Source organism: Propithecus coquereli, unplaced genomic scaffold (genome assembly GCF_000956105.1).
Source record: "Propithecus coquereli isolate 6110/MARCELLA unplaced genomic scaffold, Pcoq_1.0 Scaffold479, whole genome shotgun sequence".
Taxonomy (NCBI): domain Eukaryota; kingdom Metazoa; phylum Chordata; class Mammalia; order Primates; family Indriidae; genus Propithecus; species Propithecus coquereli.
Window position 1 is genome coordinate 485,371 of NW_012150607.1, and position 14,533 is coordinate 499,903.

At 34.0% G+C, this 14,533-nt stretch overlaps 1 protein-coding gene across 1 annotated transcript in view; it reads left to right on the top strand.

Moving 5' to 3' along the window:
• LOC105819298 (UDP-glucuronosyltransferase 2B17-like) overlaps positions 1-11,569 on the top strand; it is a 13,031-nt gene extending 1,462 nt beyond the window's left edge. Inside the window, exons 2-6 of the mRNA XM_012655502.1 lie at positions 997-1,145; positions 4,276-4,407; positions 6,436-6,523; positions 7,475-7,694; positions 10,712-11,569. Coding sequence (XP_012510956.1) covers positions 997-1,145; positions 4,276-4,407; positions 6,436-6,523; positions 7,475-7,694; positions 10,712-10,991 — 869 coding nt within the window. The 3' untranslated portion in view covers positions 10,992-11,569. The remainder of the gene's footprint in view (positions 1-996; positions 1,146-4,275; positions 4,408-6,435; positions 6,524-7,474; positions 7,695-10,711) is intronic.
• The last annotated feature ends 2,964 nt before the right edge of the window (positions 11,570-14,533 follow it).

A 14,533-nucleotide genomic window follows, 5' to 3' on the forward strand; every position in this document is an offset into this window, starting at 1 on the left:
AATTATATAACCACATTAAGTAAAATATGAGCCAGATGAAGGAGTAGCAAAAGCTATCCATTTCTATAAGTTTTGAAAATTTCTAGCTGTTCTTTAAATATATATATACTAGTAGTAGTATTTTTTTTTTTTTTGAGACAGAGTCCACTCTATCAGCCGGACTACAGTGCCAAGGTGTGTGCAGAGCTCACAGCAACTGCAAACTCCTGGGTTGAAGCAGTCCTCCTGCCTCAGCCTCCTGAGAACTGGTGCTACAGGCACTCGCCACCATTCCTGCCGAATACTCTCTATTTTTAGTAGAGACAGGGTCTTGCTCTTGCTCAGGCTGGTCTCCAACTCCTGAGATCAAGCGATCCTGTGTGCTAAGCCTCCAGAATGCTAGGATTATAGATGAGAGCCACCGTGCCCAGCTACATATATTTATTATTAAAATACTAATATTATTAAGAGCTTCAAAATTAGTAGCTATTACTAGGATTTCAACCATATATTCCAAAGACTCTTGATACCCTTGGAGAAGCAAGGATCATGACACCAGATTCATAAATGGTAGAAATTAAACTGAGTTGTTATTTGAAGGAATTTTTTATGGATTTGTTAGGATTAATGGATAGTAGAACTCAAAGAGTTGTTTAAATGCATATTTGTCACTACTTCACCTTTAGAAAATTAACAAATGCATGGATAATTCCATAGTAGTTTACATTAGTAATTACTAGTGATTGTGAATAAACTGGTCTGACGTTAGAGACATATCTCATCTAAAAATTATCTTAACGCTTTGCTTTCCTTACACATACATGTCAACAATATATATAGTGCATAGGAATTAAATTATTCCTATATCTTGCCATTTGTATGTATTTGTTTTATCAAAGATCAAACACTTTATATATCTTTGGCTACATTATTCCAACTTCTTTCACGAAATTACTTTTATATTCTCAAGACAACTCTCTTGTGTCATCTATGTTTTCTTTTCTTTCTCCCCTTCAGGCAGACCCACTACAATCTATGAGACAATGAAGAAAGCTGATATGTGGCTTATTCGAACCTATTGGGATTTTGATTTTCCTCGCCCACTCTTACCAAATTTTGATTTCGTTGGAGGACTCCATTGCAAACCTGCCAAGCCCCTGCCTAAGGTAACATACTCCTATGTGTTTGGTTTTGTTGATTTGTTGTAAGAGTTAAGGCTTCTCATCATTATTTCAGCTAAAAAGGAACACCATTCCTCACCAATGTAAAGGTGTCCCCAAAATGTTTACAGCAAAACTTAATGTTTACTTATTTCACTCCAGCATTGAAATCATTCCCCACTGAGATCCTAGAGTTTTACCTATTACAGCATAAAAGGGATGGTTTACCTTATCAGAGCAGGTGTTTCCTTCCTTAGGCCAAGTCTATAGGATACCTCAGTAAAGCTCCCCAGGGAAACCTTTGTTGCAACATCATAATTGCCTAACAGAGAAGCACAGAGATAATGTACATTCTATATATGATATAGACCTAATAAATTCTACAATGTGTGTCTCAAAATTAACCTTATATATAATTTGCAAAAGAATTCTGCCAGAATATAAAATAATATTCCTTATGAGGGAACATAAGAACCAAATATATTTTACTTTAATATCATACTTTTAAGACTAAAAAAAAAGCAAGGTTTCTTAGTGCATTATTATATGATTTTTTTGTCTTTGTTCTCATTAGCACCAACATAAAATTGAAATCTTATTCATAGATAAAACCCAATATTTACATTGAATGAAAATTGTTTAAGATAACTTTCACAAGGGACAAAAGGAGAAGTAAGATTAAGGAAAATTCTGTGCAATCTAACCCTATTAATAAATTTCCCCATTTACTTTAAGGGAATCTGATAGTGCCAGTAAGAAACAGAAGAGAGTAAGAGAAGGACAATAATTAAGGAAGAGGATAATTAGTAGGAAAATAGAGATAATTACTAATAATAGCTGTTGCTCATAACTTGCATAATGATTTAAATTCCAATCAATAGTTGTGAAATGTATTCTCTAATTATTATATAAAGTAATGTTGCCACAAATTGCTTACTTTTCTATGAAATATTCAGTTCTGAGACAATACCTGTGTATTTTAAAATAGTAAGGCATTCAGCAAAATATCAAGCATTTTAAAAATGCTTATAGCTGTAGGTTTCACAGTGTACTTACATGAAACTATATAAACCAAAAATAAATCAAGAGGGTCAAATTCAGTATTTATGGCAGATATTCATAAAATAAATACTGAAAGTAATTTAAATATCTTAGGTTTGAAACGATAACGAACTTATAATATGTGCATACTATATTAGTATAATAATTTTACCAAAAAATAATTAACCATAATGTAAATTTGCTTGGAAACTGAGGGGCAAATGATGAAGAGAAGAAAATCACAATTTTTTCTATGATTATAATTTACGTAAGATTTTCTAAACACATGTCACATAAATACATTGAGTTATATATACAGAATAAAAAACATAATGAAGGCACACGAACTTTAAATTTGGAATATCTCTGAGATAGACTATGGGTGAAAGTCAATATCTTTTTTTTTAATTTTTCATACTACTACAAAATTTCTTACATCGATGTTATATTATTTTTATAAAGATGTCACCGATTGACACCAGTAATGATTTTGTAGACAGGTTGTGTTACTTCTATAATGAGTGGATGAAGAAGGATTTTTTGGTAGTGAGACAATGAGACAAAACATTGAGCACAAGTTACACAAAATGTGGCTTCAGGTAAGTTGAATCACACAGAATACCTGGATGTCCCATGTATTACATGGAATAGTATTAATAGTACAGTGACCCTCATATTAAAACTGATGTCATTTGGTTAAAACTATATTTTTCAAAGTACAGAATTATCTTTGTACACAACAGATTTAAGCAGAAGCTTCACCCCAAGGATTAACATATAAAAGTATACTTGCTATGTTGGAAGGAATTGATCGTTATTTTACACAAAGAAAGAAATAATTACTTAATTTAATATGAAGGGAACAAAAACAAAGAGTATATGATTTTGATGTGATATCCAGGAAATATTTGGTTCTACATTTATATTTTTTGAATTTTTCCCTCTTTGCCTTTTTGGTTGGTTTGTCTGTTTATTCTTTGGTGGGAGAATATATTGAACAAATTAGAATTATCCCTCTATAGAATGAATTGAAATTTAAAAATTGGCACAGAATTGAAATTGCAAATCAAATAATTCTCAATAAATTCAAAGTAAGCACATATTCACCAGGAGTTTTATTGGTGTGATTGAGCTCCTCAAGAGTGTGACCAGATATCATGACAGAACAGCCTGGTTGTTCTCTCCATTGTGGGAAAGGTGCTCTCTGTGGGACACAGTGAGGGGATAATGACAGTCCCTCCCAACAGGTTATAAATAGCACATCAATTTAACAGTGTACTTGCAGGATAAAATTGCCTCCTACCTAAATAATGACCTAAGAAATGTGATCATTCAACTAAGTAACTATATCCCATATAATTCTGTATCATGAATGAAATCCTTGGGGCTATTTCACTAAAATTCCAAACCACAGTATCATGTTTCTGAATATCAGTGATTCTTAACATTCAGCTATTTTGTGTGTATGCTTTTGTGTGTATTTGTGTGTGTGTCTGTGTGTGTGTTTTAGGGGAAAAGACTTGGAAATTATGAAAAACTTAGAGTGAGGTATAAAGGATTATAGAACTAAAGAAATATAGATATAAAATCATCCCAACTCTTTGTAAGATTTCCTCCTTGTCATAATCGGGGAATGATTCTAATGGCTCCAAACTAAAAAAAGTTCTACAGAAAAATGTCTGAATTTAACGACAGTGATTTAAAACTACAACCATATAGAATTAAGCCAAGTGAAGCCACCTTCAATAATCTATATTAGTAAATATAATCATATAAATAAACAGTCTGGGTATAATACTTTCTAACATTATCTCTCCCAACAACATTGTAATAGCTCTACTTCATTTCTTCCTCCCACACACATACATACATACATACACATGCAAACACATATTTGCACAAATATTCACAATAGAAGACATCTATGTCATCATACACATTTCTTTCCATATAAACGCACTGATTAGCTCAGTTAAAAAATGGCCCTTACTCTAATAATACTTGATTTTCTCTTCTTATATGTTATTCACAATCTTTTCAAATATATTTCTTATATTGATAACCGTTTGTGATGGAACACATTCTTTCTTCACAGGAGATGGAAGACTTTGTCCAGAGCTCTGGAGAAAATGGTGTGGTGGTGTTTTCTCTCGGGTCACTGATCAGTAACATGACAGAAGAAAGGGCCAATGTGATTGCTTCAGCCCTTGCCCAGATCCCACAAAAGGTTAGATAAAGTGCCTAGTGGTGGACAGCTACTGAATGGCTCTGTTAAACTTTGTAAAGGGCACAGCTGCAGAAATTTTCTGTCCAAAGGGTTAACTGTTAGGATAGCTCCACTTATCCCAGATATCAGGTCAGAAACTAAAAGATACATGGAAAATGCTACAATAGTAAAGAAGTTGGTTGTCATTTATACTAACTTTGACATTAACATTGTGATCATAACAAATATACCGAAGAGTTCCGTGAAATTTTGATATTATCATTGGATTGAAAGCATGTGCACGGATATTACCAAATTCTGCCCTGTCATTTGATGCTATTGCTAACAGACTTCCTGAGTGCTCTGTACACACTACAGATACTATCAGAAAGGAGTTAAATTTTAGAAAGTATCTGCACTAGCACAAAAAAAATAAGTATTGAATAAAGTATGAACTGCCTTGCAGGTTAGGCTTCCCATGTGATCTTACCTTTTGTACTGCCTGTAGACTTGGAATAAGGTTATTTGCTTTTCTGTTCAGGGTGCTATTCAGAGAATGGATAATTGGACTGAGAAATTACTATCACAGGGATCCACCTAGCGAAGTAATGTAAAGAAAGAGAAAAACTTGCCTGTCTTTCTGGACTGGGCCCTGATCTAAGGAAACAATGCAGATGGGATCCTGCCCTTTGGGCAGAACCTGTGCATTATATCATGTAGCCCCACAAAACTCTGATCTCACTGCTAGGTTAACAGCTCCTTCTGCTGAGGAACGGGAGTGGAATAAAGGAAGCAGTCAATGAGAATCAAGCTGGGAATGGGAAGAGGTTCAGATGCCCTCTCCACAAATTAGAACAAGAATTTATTTTCTAACACATAGAATACACTTGCTTTCTATGAGTAGTCATGAATTAGTTTTAGTTTTCTATCTGACATAGACTTCTCCCAATGAGCTGTGCTACTTTTCTGATAAAATCTCTGAATTATTCTAATGCTGACATGGCAAGAAGAAGGCCAACACTCCTAAATTAAACTCCGATATATAAGGATTGCCTGGGAATTCTGCAATCAGTAGCTTCTTTTGTTACTGGGCTTGGAAATGGCTGAGTTATAGCAGACCATATTAATCACTACGGTAGCCTATCATCTAAGTGTTAAGAAAAATTTATCTATTAAGCAAAATTTAGCAAAATAAAATTTTAGACTTTTTCAACATCTGTGTTGTTATTCACAAATTGACCACCAGCACTATTTTTCTACCTTGAAAGAATTTCCAAAACTAGATATAGTGATAACACTCTGAGATTTTATCAAAAATTGCCACTCAAACTTTTTCTTGGAAGAAGTGCTTAACAACTTCTAACAGCAGTCATGCACACTCTCAATACAGCATTGATAACTTTCTAACAAGGAGCTCATCTTATAGATTATTTTGTAAGTCAAATAATGTCAAACTATGAAGAAATTACTTATATAACAAGTATATATAAATGAACTTCTACTCATATCCCTCAAATGCTTGAGATGATAGATACCACAATGACCATGATTTGATTATAACACATTGTATTCCTGTATGAAGACAACACATGTATCTCATATATATGTACAACCATTACGTATCCAACATAATTAAAAGAAAACATTGAAAAGGGGAAATAATAAAACTTATTAAATTTAGAAGATGAGAGCAGTACAAAATACATAAACAAATGAAAAGATGATTACTGATGCATGTTTTTTATATTAGAATTACATTTACTGTTGATTTCTTAAATACTTGAATTTACCATGAAAAATATAATTTATGTACATTACTTAGAATTCTTATACACAAAAATGATTATAATACTATGCATTGAAATCTGGTTATTCTATTTACCTCAGAGTTTCAGTAGTTCTCATTACTTAACAACCTTGTTCTTATTTCTTCATCTTTTATGTGGAGGGGATTTAACTAGATGGGTGGGTTGTAACCCATTTAGAGATTTACCGTGCCATAACTTTGGATTTCCACCCATGGAGCAAGGTATTTTCTTTTCCCTACAGGTTCTATGGAGATTTGATGGCAAGAAACCAGACACCTTAGGACGCAATACTCGGCTGTACAAGTGGTTGCCCCAGAATGACCTTCTTGGTAAGATATTGGAGAAAAAGTACTGAACTTATGACTAACAGACAATTAGAGTGATAGTAGGTCAACGGCAACTAATAGTGAATATTTATTTTTGAAAATTCAAATATAAAACCTCTTTTTATTTGTTTTCTAGCCCTAGGGGAAAAGAATAAAGTATATCACTTGGCATTCTGTTACATCCACCCATATTCTTTATGTCCATAAACAAAGTATTAATATCTTTATTTCAGGTGTAATCACCTCCCATAAATTTTTTCAATAGCTTCCTGGGTTGTCTGTCTCCTATTTCTAGAACATTACACCATCCTTTTCCCTACAGTAGGTTCATTTCACAACGCTGAAAAATAACAGGTCTTCTTCTATTACCAGTGACTCTGCATTTTCTATTGGAATAAATCCTCAGTCTTTATTACAACGTGATAACACCTCCACAGAGAAGTGTGGCCTGTCCTCCTCTCATTTCACCACTGCTGCTTTGGACACCTTCCGTGTCAGAGTCAGTAACTGCACTATTTCTTTTATTTTTTTTTGTTTGTTTTTCTTTTATTTCAGTATATTGTGGGGATACAGATGTTTAGGTTACATACTATTTCTTTAAGAGAATGTGTTCTTACATGCCTAACCTTTTTCTTTAGTGTTTCTTTTCCTTTTTATGTTGTTTGTACATTTTCTTTCTCCAGATTGTGCTTTCTCATTTGTGCACCTGGAAAATTGTATTCATTTTTCCATTCTCAAGTCACATACCATTTCTTCCATGCAGCCTTCACTTTCCTCTCCAGAAAAGTAGGTGCTTCTTCCTATGAAATCTGAATGCAATTTCACGGAAGTTTCATGGGTATTCTAATCTGCTCTCTAGAAAACATTGTCCCTTTCAGTATCCTATAGTGTGCATTTCTCATTTTATTCCTAAACTTATAATGAATAATTTTCCTGACATTTACCCTATTCTAGGTCATCCAAAAACCAAGGCTTTTATAACTCATGGTGGAGCCAATGGCATCTATGAGGCGATCTACCACGGGGTCCCTATGGTGGGCATTCCTTTGTTTGCGGATCAACCAGACAACATTGCTCGCATGAAGTCCAAGGGAGCAGCTGTTAGAGTGGACTTCAACACAATGTCAAGTGCAGACTTGCTCAATGCTTTGAAGACAGTCATTAATAACCCTATGTGAGTATATTAATTCTCTTAATAAGTGGTATTTGTAGATATGTTTTCTTGTCAACAAGGAAGATGAGGTTCATCCCTTTTAATAGTTGATTAACTTTGAAAGAATTTAAATGTTTTAAACAATATGAAATCTGCTTTTATTTTTCACCAGTTATTTCAGAGTTGCATTGAAATCCATAAATTTAATGAGTAATAAATTAGTGCAAAAATGTTCTACAGAAAAGTAACTTCAGATATATAGATAAGTATAAAAAAGATGAATTTTAAAAAATAAGACAAAATTCACAGGTAAAAGGAGTAATGAACTTAGAAATATGATAAAATATTTTAATTCAATTCCTAAAATTTCTGAATGTATTACTTTTTCTTACTCAAAACTTTACTTTTATATCATCATTATTTTAATAGATTTGATAATGAGATATAATTTACAATGCATAAAATTTACCTATTTAGAGTACAAAATTTAAATATTTTTAGTATGCTTATAGAGTTTTGAAGCCATCACCATAATATAATTTTAGAACTTTTTTATCAAGCCAAAATTAACTTCATAAGCATAGATGCCGTTTCCCATAGGCCCGAACCCTAGGGAAATAGCAATTTTTTCTGTATGGATTGCCGTCTCTAGAAATCTGCCATAAATGGAATCATACAATTTATAATGTTTTGTAAATAGCTTTTTCAATTAGGCCTAATTTCTTTTTATCCATGGAGCTGCATGTATCAGTATTTTGTTCTCTTTTATTGCTGTACAATAGTACTTTTTAGTATATCAATATATGATAATTAAATCATCCATTTATCAGATCATGGACATTTTGTTTGCAATTATGAACATAATTGCACATGTTTTCTCCTGAAAAAATGTTTTTATATTATAAAGGTAGATATTATTAGTGAAATTGGTGACCCATATGGGAATATTTGTTTGTGAAAAGCTGCCAAATTATTCTCCAACATACATGCACAATTTTTCATTACTACCAGCAGAATTGGAGGGTTTCAACTCCTTCATAGTGTTCCCTATGTTTATCATCTGTCTTTTTATTGCTACCATTGTACTGGTGTAAAGTAGTCTCTCATTACTCTTCATTTGTATTCCCCTTAAGGTTAAAAATACTGAGCATCTTTTCAAGTGTTTACTAATCATTCACATACCTTCTTTGGAGAAAGTTCTATTCCAATCTTTTGAGCATTTTGTTATTTTTACATTTATTTTATTCATGATTTATAATAATACTTTACATATTATGGTTACAATGTCTTATCAGACATATCATTTTCAAATATTTTCTTCCATTCTGAATGGGTTGATTGTTATACATTTTTGATGATATACTTTGAAGCACAAATTTTTAATTTTGGTGAAATAAACCATTAATAATTAATTATTTACATAATCCACAGGAAATAATTTGGAAATTGCTATGTCTAGATCAGCTATTATGAATTCAACATTTATTACTACTATCAATAATATTGCTATATAAGGAGGTATCACCTATAGGAATACTTGAAACATATTTTCTCAAGGAAAAATACTAGAAGAATAAATGATAAAAATATCTTAAGAGAGGCAGGAAAAAACTAGACAATAAACATAAAACAAGTTGGAAAAATAGAAGAGAAAATACAGAATGAGATGTTAGATATAAATGTAAATGTACCAGTACTTATGTGAAATCTAAACAAAGAAAACACAAAATAATGATTATGGACATAAAGCATTTGAAGAACACAATTTAAAAATGTACCTGTTCACAGAGGATATATGTAAAGATATTTATATATAGCATATACATTTATAATATGTACATATAGGTACGTGTGTGTGCCTATGTGTATAAAATAGAAATACACATTTCTCAAGAGTATACAGAATAGTTACCTGAATTGAGCACATGATGGGTTATACATCACAACTCAGTAAATTTTAAAAGATTGAAAACCATAAAGATATACACTCTATCCATACTATGTATAAGTTATAAATAATCAAGTTACCTCTTTAAAAGTAACAGTCCATTGGTGACTTCGTAATAATTTTTCTGTGAGGTTTTGCCATTTGAGCTGTTTACCTAGAGTATGTACATTTATCTTATGCATTCCCTACTTAACAGTTTATTTGACAAGATATACAACATATTTTAAAATTCTAAGATCAAATTGAAAAATAAGTACACCAAAAGAGAGGAAATCCTACGGGTGCTACCATACCAGGAAAAGCCTCTCTGAGAGAGAACATTTAAGGAGAAGCTTCAAAATGAGATACAAGCAAGCTTTGTGTGGTTTCAAGGAGGAATGCCCCAAAAGAGGGAGAGAGGGGATGAAAACTGTAAAAGTGCTAAGGTGAGAACATACTTTGTAGTTTAAAGGGTAATAAAAGGAGAATGTACCTAGAAGGCAGTGTGCATGGGGAAAGTGTGAGGACAGGAAGTTCCAGTATTTGGTGACGTAGGGTCCTGTAGACCAAAGGAGAGATTCGGTTATATTCATAATGAGATGGGAAGCCAGATGGAAATCTTGATCAGGCAAAGTGACGATGACACATGGATTTCAAAAATAATCATTCTGAGTCCTGGGTAGGAAACAGAGAGTAGAAGACAGAAGAGTAAAATGGAAGCAGAGAGAGTGCTTAGGAGGCATTTCAGCCACCAAGATCCATTCCCTTTTGAAAACATCAAGGTGATGTTTCCCAGATTGCATTTCTACTTCCTTACTTACAGCACTGAGAATGATTCCAAATATTTCCACTGCTTGAAAGTTATTAACTTTCCCAACTGACCTTCCATTTTCACTTTTAAAAAGATTTCTTAATGATAAAATTCCAAGTAAAAGCCAAACATATGACTTATATTAAAATATGACATATTAAGATATTCAAATTTTAGTCAATTTATGGAATTTACTTTGAATCACTTGTATGACACTTTTCAAAAATCTTTCATGGATTTGACATGTTTAGTCAATAAACTTACCTTCGCTGTTGGAATCTTTATGTTTTTGTTTTCCAGATATAAAGAGAATGCTATGAAATTATCAAGAATTCAACATGATCAGCCAGTGAAGCCCCTGGATCGAGCAGTTTTCTGGATCGAGTTCGTCATGCGCCACAAAGGAGCCAAACACCTTCGGGTTGCAGCCCACGACCTCACCTGGTTCCAGTACCACTCTCTGGATGTGATTGGGTTCCTGCTGGCCTGTGTGGCAACTGTTGTGTTCATCATCACAAAATGTTGTCTGTTTTTTTGCCGGATGTTTGCTACAGCAGGAAAGAAGGAAAAAAAGGAGTAATTAGACCTAGGCCTGATCATGCAATAATAAAGAAATGTCCCATGGAAGAAGGGGACCCAAGTCCTGGCGGATGTGCGAGACTTTAGGTGATCTAATGTACCTGTTGAAGAACAGGGAAAAATGAAAATGTTGCTCTTTTCACTGATCTTTCTTTAGTTAATTTGTTCTATGTATCAGATGGAGATACAAGTCCTTAGTGCGATTTTCCTGGATTATTTTCTCTTCTCCTGATCTGTCTCACAGCTGGGTTTGTCATCCTAGAGCTCAGTTGGTGAAAGTATTGTCATCTGTGATGTCTGAATTTGCAGAAGATGGTTTCTCGCATCACCTACAGGGTACAATAAATAGCTCCACACTCAGAGAAGTCATGTCTTCTTCTTGCCCCTCCCACTATCTGATGTTACATACCAGGTGACAGCAAGGACCCACAATCATACTAGTGTCTTAGACACGAAGTGGGGTAAAATCTCTCTTTTCAGGTGTAATCTTTTTCACCTTGTCAATCCTCATGTTTGTAGTTGTTCCTTATGCCATTTGTCACTTGGCCAATTGTGGTATTCTTTATTTTTATAAATCTATGGTCAAAGCTTTGCAATTACATAAATAAACATAAACCTTTCATCTAAAACATCACTCCAATTTCACAGGAAGTAGGTTGATGACTACGTCACCCCTCCTCCCATAGATACGGATGGATATATTTGACAGTAGGGAATATGTAACAGGGAAAGACCGAGAACAGTTGAAATGTGTTGCAACGGGTCTCTTTAAAACCTCCCCCACTCTTTTTGAGAATTAAAACCTCCATGCCTGCCCCAGGCCAGTAGTCAGGAGGGGCAGGGAAGTGTCCTTTTTTTTTTTGTACTACAGGACTTGGCTCTATGGAAATGGCCCAGGAGAGGTCACGAGATTGTCTTTGCTCGAGATGGGATTGATAATAGCAATCAACTGTAGTTAAATAGCCATACCTTGAAGATGAATACCCTCCCTTTAAAAGCTCTGTATGTCTCCTAATACAGAGGAAACTGACATTGAAAAACAAGAGCCTCCATCCTCCTCATTTGCCAGCAAATTAATAAACCTCCCTCTCCTTCTCTTCAGAACCCTGTCCTCGTTCTTCTGATGCAGTCGGGCACAAGTATTGAACTTCTGGTAACACTCATAGTCCCAACTAATCTGAAAGCATAGGCTGGAAGATCAGTTAAGACAAGGATTTCAAGTCCGGCTTGGGCAACATAGGGAAATACGCACCCGAAAGAATAAAAAAGAAATAAATTTAAAAGAAATAGCTGAACCAATCTTAAAATAAAGAAGTAAAGTGGAAGAAACACTTCCTACTTTCAAAGACAAATGCAAATCTATGATAACCAAGAGAGTGTGGTAGTGTGTGGTACAGGCATGCAGATAAACATATAGATCAATGAAATCAGATGACATCAGTTTTGGAATCCAAATATATATTCACGGATTCATGCTCTGTTTTTTGTTGCTTTTCTTTCTTTTTTTTTTTTTTTTTTGAGGCAGAGTCTGGCTCTGTTGGCCAGGCTGGAGGACAGTGGCACCAACAGAGCTCATTGCAACCTATAATTCCTAGACTCACGCAATCCTCCCACCTCAGCCTACCAAGTAGATAAGACTAAAGGTGCGTGTCACCATGCCTGGCTAATTTTTTCTTTGTTTTATGGAGACATGGTCTCGCTGTGCATCCCAGTCTGGTCTGGAAGTTCTGTACTCAAGCGATCCTCCTGCCTCAGCCTCCAAAAGTGCTGGGATTATAGGTCTGAGCCACCATGCCAACCCACATTTATGCTTTTGGACAAGAGTGACAAAATAATTTAATGGAAAAACAACAGACGATTTAACAAATGCTGGTTAGAACACTGATTATCCACATACAAAAGAATAAAGTTGAGCAACCTACCTCAAGTTCTCAAAATAGATCAAAAACTTGTTTAAGGGCTAGCACTACAAAACTCTAAAAATGAAACATAAAGATTAATCTTTGTGACCTTAGATTTGCTGTTAGTTTCTTAGATATGGCACCAAAAGCAAAAGCAATCAAATTACAATAGATAAATTTGACTTCATCAAAATAAGCACTTTTAGGATTCCAAGGACACCATCAACAGGTGAAAGGAAAACAACCAGAACTGGGCAAAATACTTGCAAATTATATCCCTAATGAGGAACTATTATAAAAATATATTTAAAAAAATACAACTCAATAATTAGACAAATAAGCCAATCAAACATGGGCTAAGGTTTGAATAAAAATTTCTGTGAAGAAAAGATATACAAACAGCTGAAAGGCACAAGAGAAAAAGCTCAACACCTTTAGAAAATAATGAGATATCACTTCACTGCCACTGGCTATAATCAAAAGATATATAACAAAATGTTCTTGCAGGGAGGTGGAGAAATTGAAAGCCTCATAGATGGCTAGTGGAATGGAAAATGGTGGAGCCAATGTGCGAAACAGTCCAGCAATTCCTCAAAAGCGTAAACATCCAGGTAGCATACGGCCCAGTAATTCTAATTCTAGGCAAATACTCAAGAGAAATCAAAACATGTCCACACAAAGCATGTACATGAATGTTAATAAGCAATAATAAACACTATAACAATGTTAACAAAAAATAAACATTCATGTTTACTAAAAATATTAACAGAAGTGTCTATGGCTTTTACAAAAGCCAAAAATTGAACAAAATCAATGTCTGTCAAATGATAAAAGAATAAATAAAATGTTTATATCCATATGATAGCATATTACTTGGCAATAAAAAGGAATAAAGTCCCCATATAAGGGACACCATGCATGATCCTTTTTAAATATTATGCTAGGTGAAAAATGCAACTCATGAAGGACCACATAGTTATGATTCCATTTATCAAACTGTAGAGAAAATGAAAATTTATAGACACAGAAATTAGATTAATGGTGCCTTAGGGTTGGGGATGGAGAAACGCAGGGTGGGGAGATAAAAAGTCACGGGCACAGGGATTCTTTTAGGGAGATAAAACTATTTGTTGTAGTGGATGAGCAGTTCTATCAACACATTTGGGAAACACTAAATTTTAAACAATAATGGTGAATCATATGGAATATACATTACCTATCAAAAAGTTTTACTAAAACAAATATTTGATCCATCATATTCAAGAAATAGCGACTCAGTTACACAATTGAGTTATTTCTACATCTGTGTCAAGGGACTGCACACCAAGGAGCCTCTCACCTGTCACAATATTTGACATTATTCTAAAATATATTACATAAAACAGATTGCTTACTCATGCAAGATCATCAAAATTAGCTGGAATAAAGCATTTATAAACATCAAAGGGACATTGAACACACTTGAGTAAATACGACCTCATCTAACTTTGATATGTCCACTTGCCATCCACATGCTCAGATTGTTCAGTAATGTACTTACTTTTAAGCGTAGGAGTTAAATTTTAACTTGATTGATTTATGCTTGGATATAAGCATGAGAAAGGGCAGAGAGAAAAGGAATTTGAAAAGAAGCATTGCACTG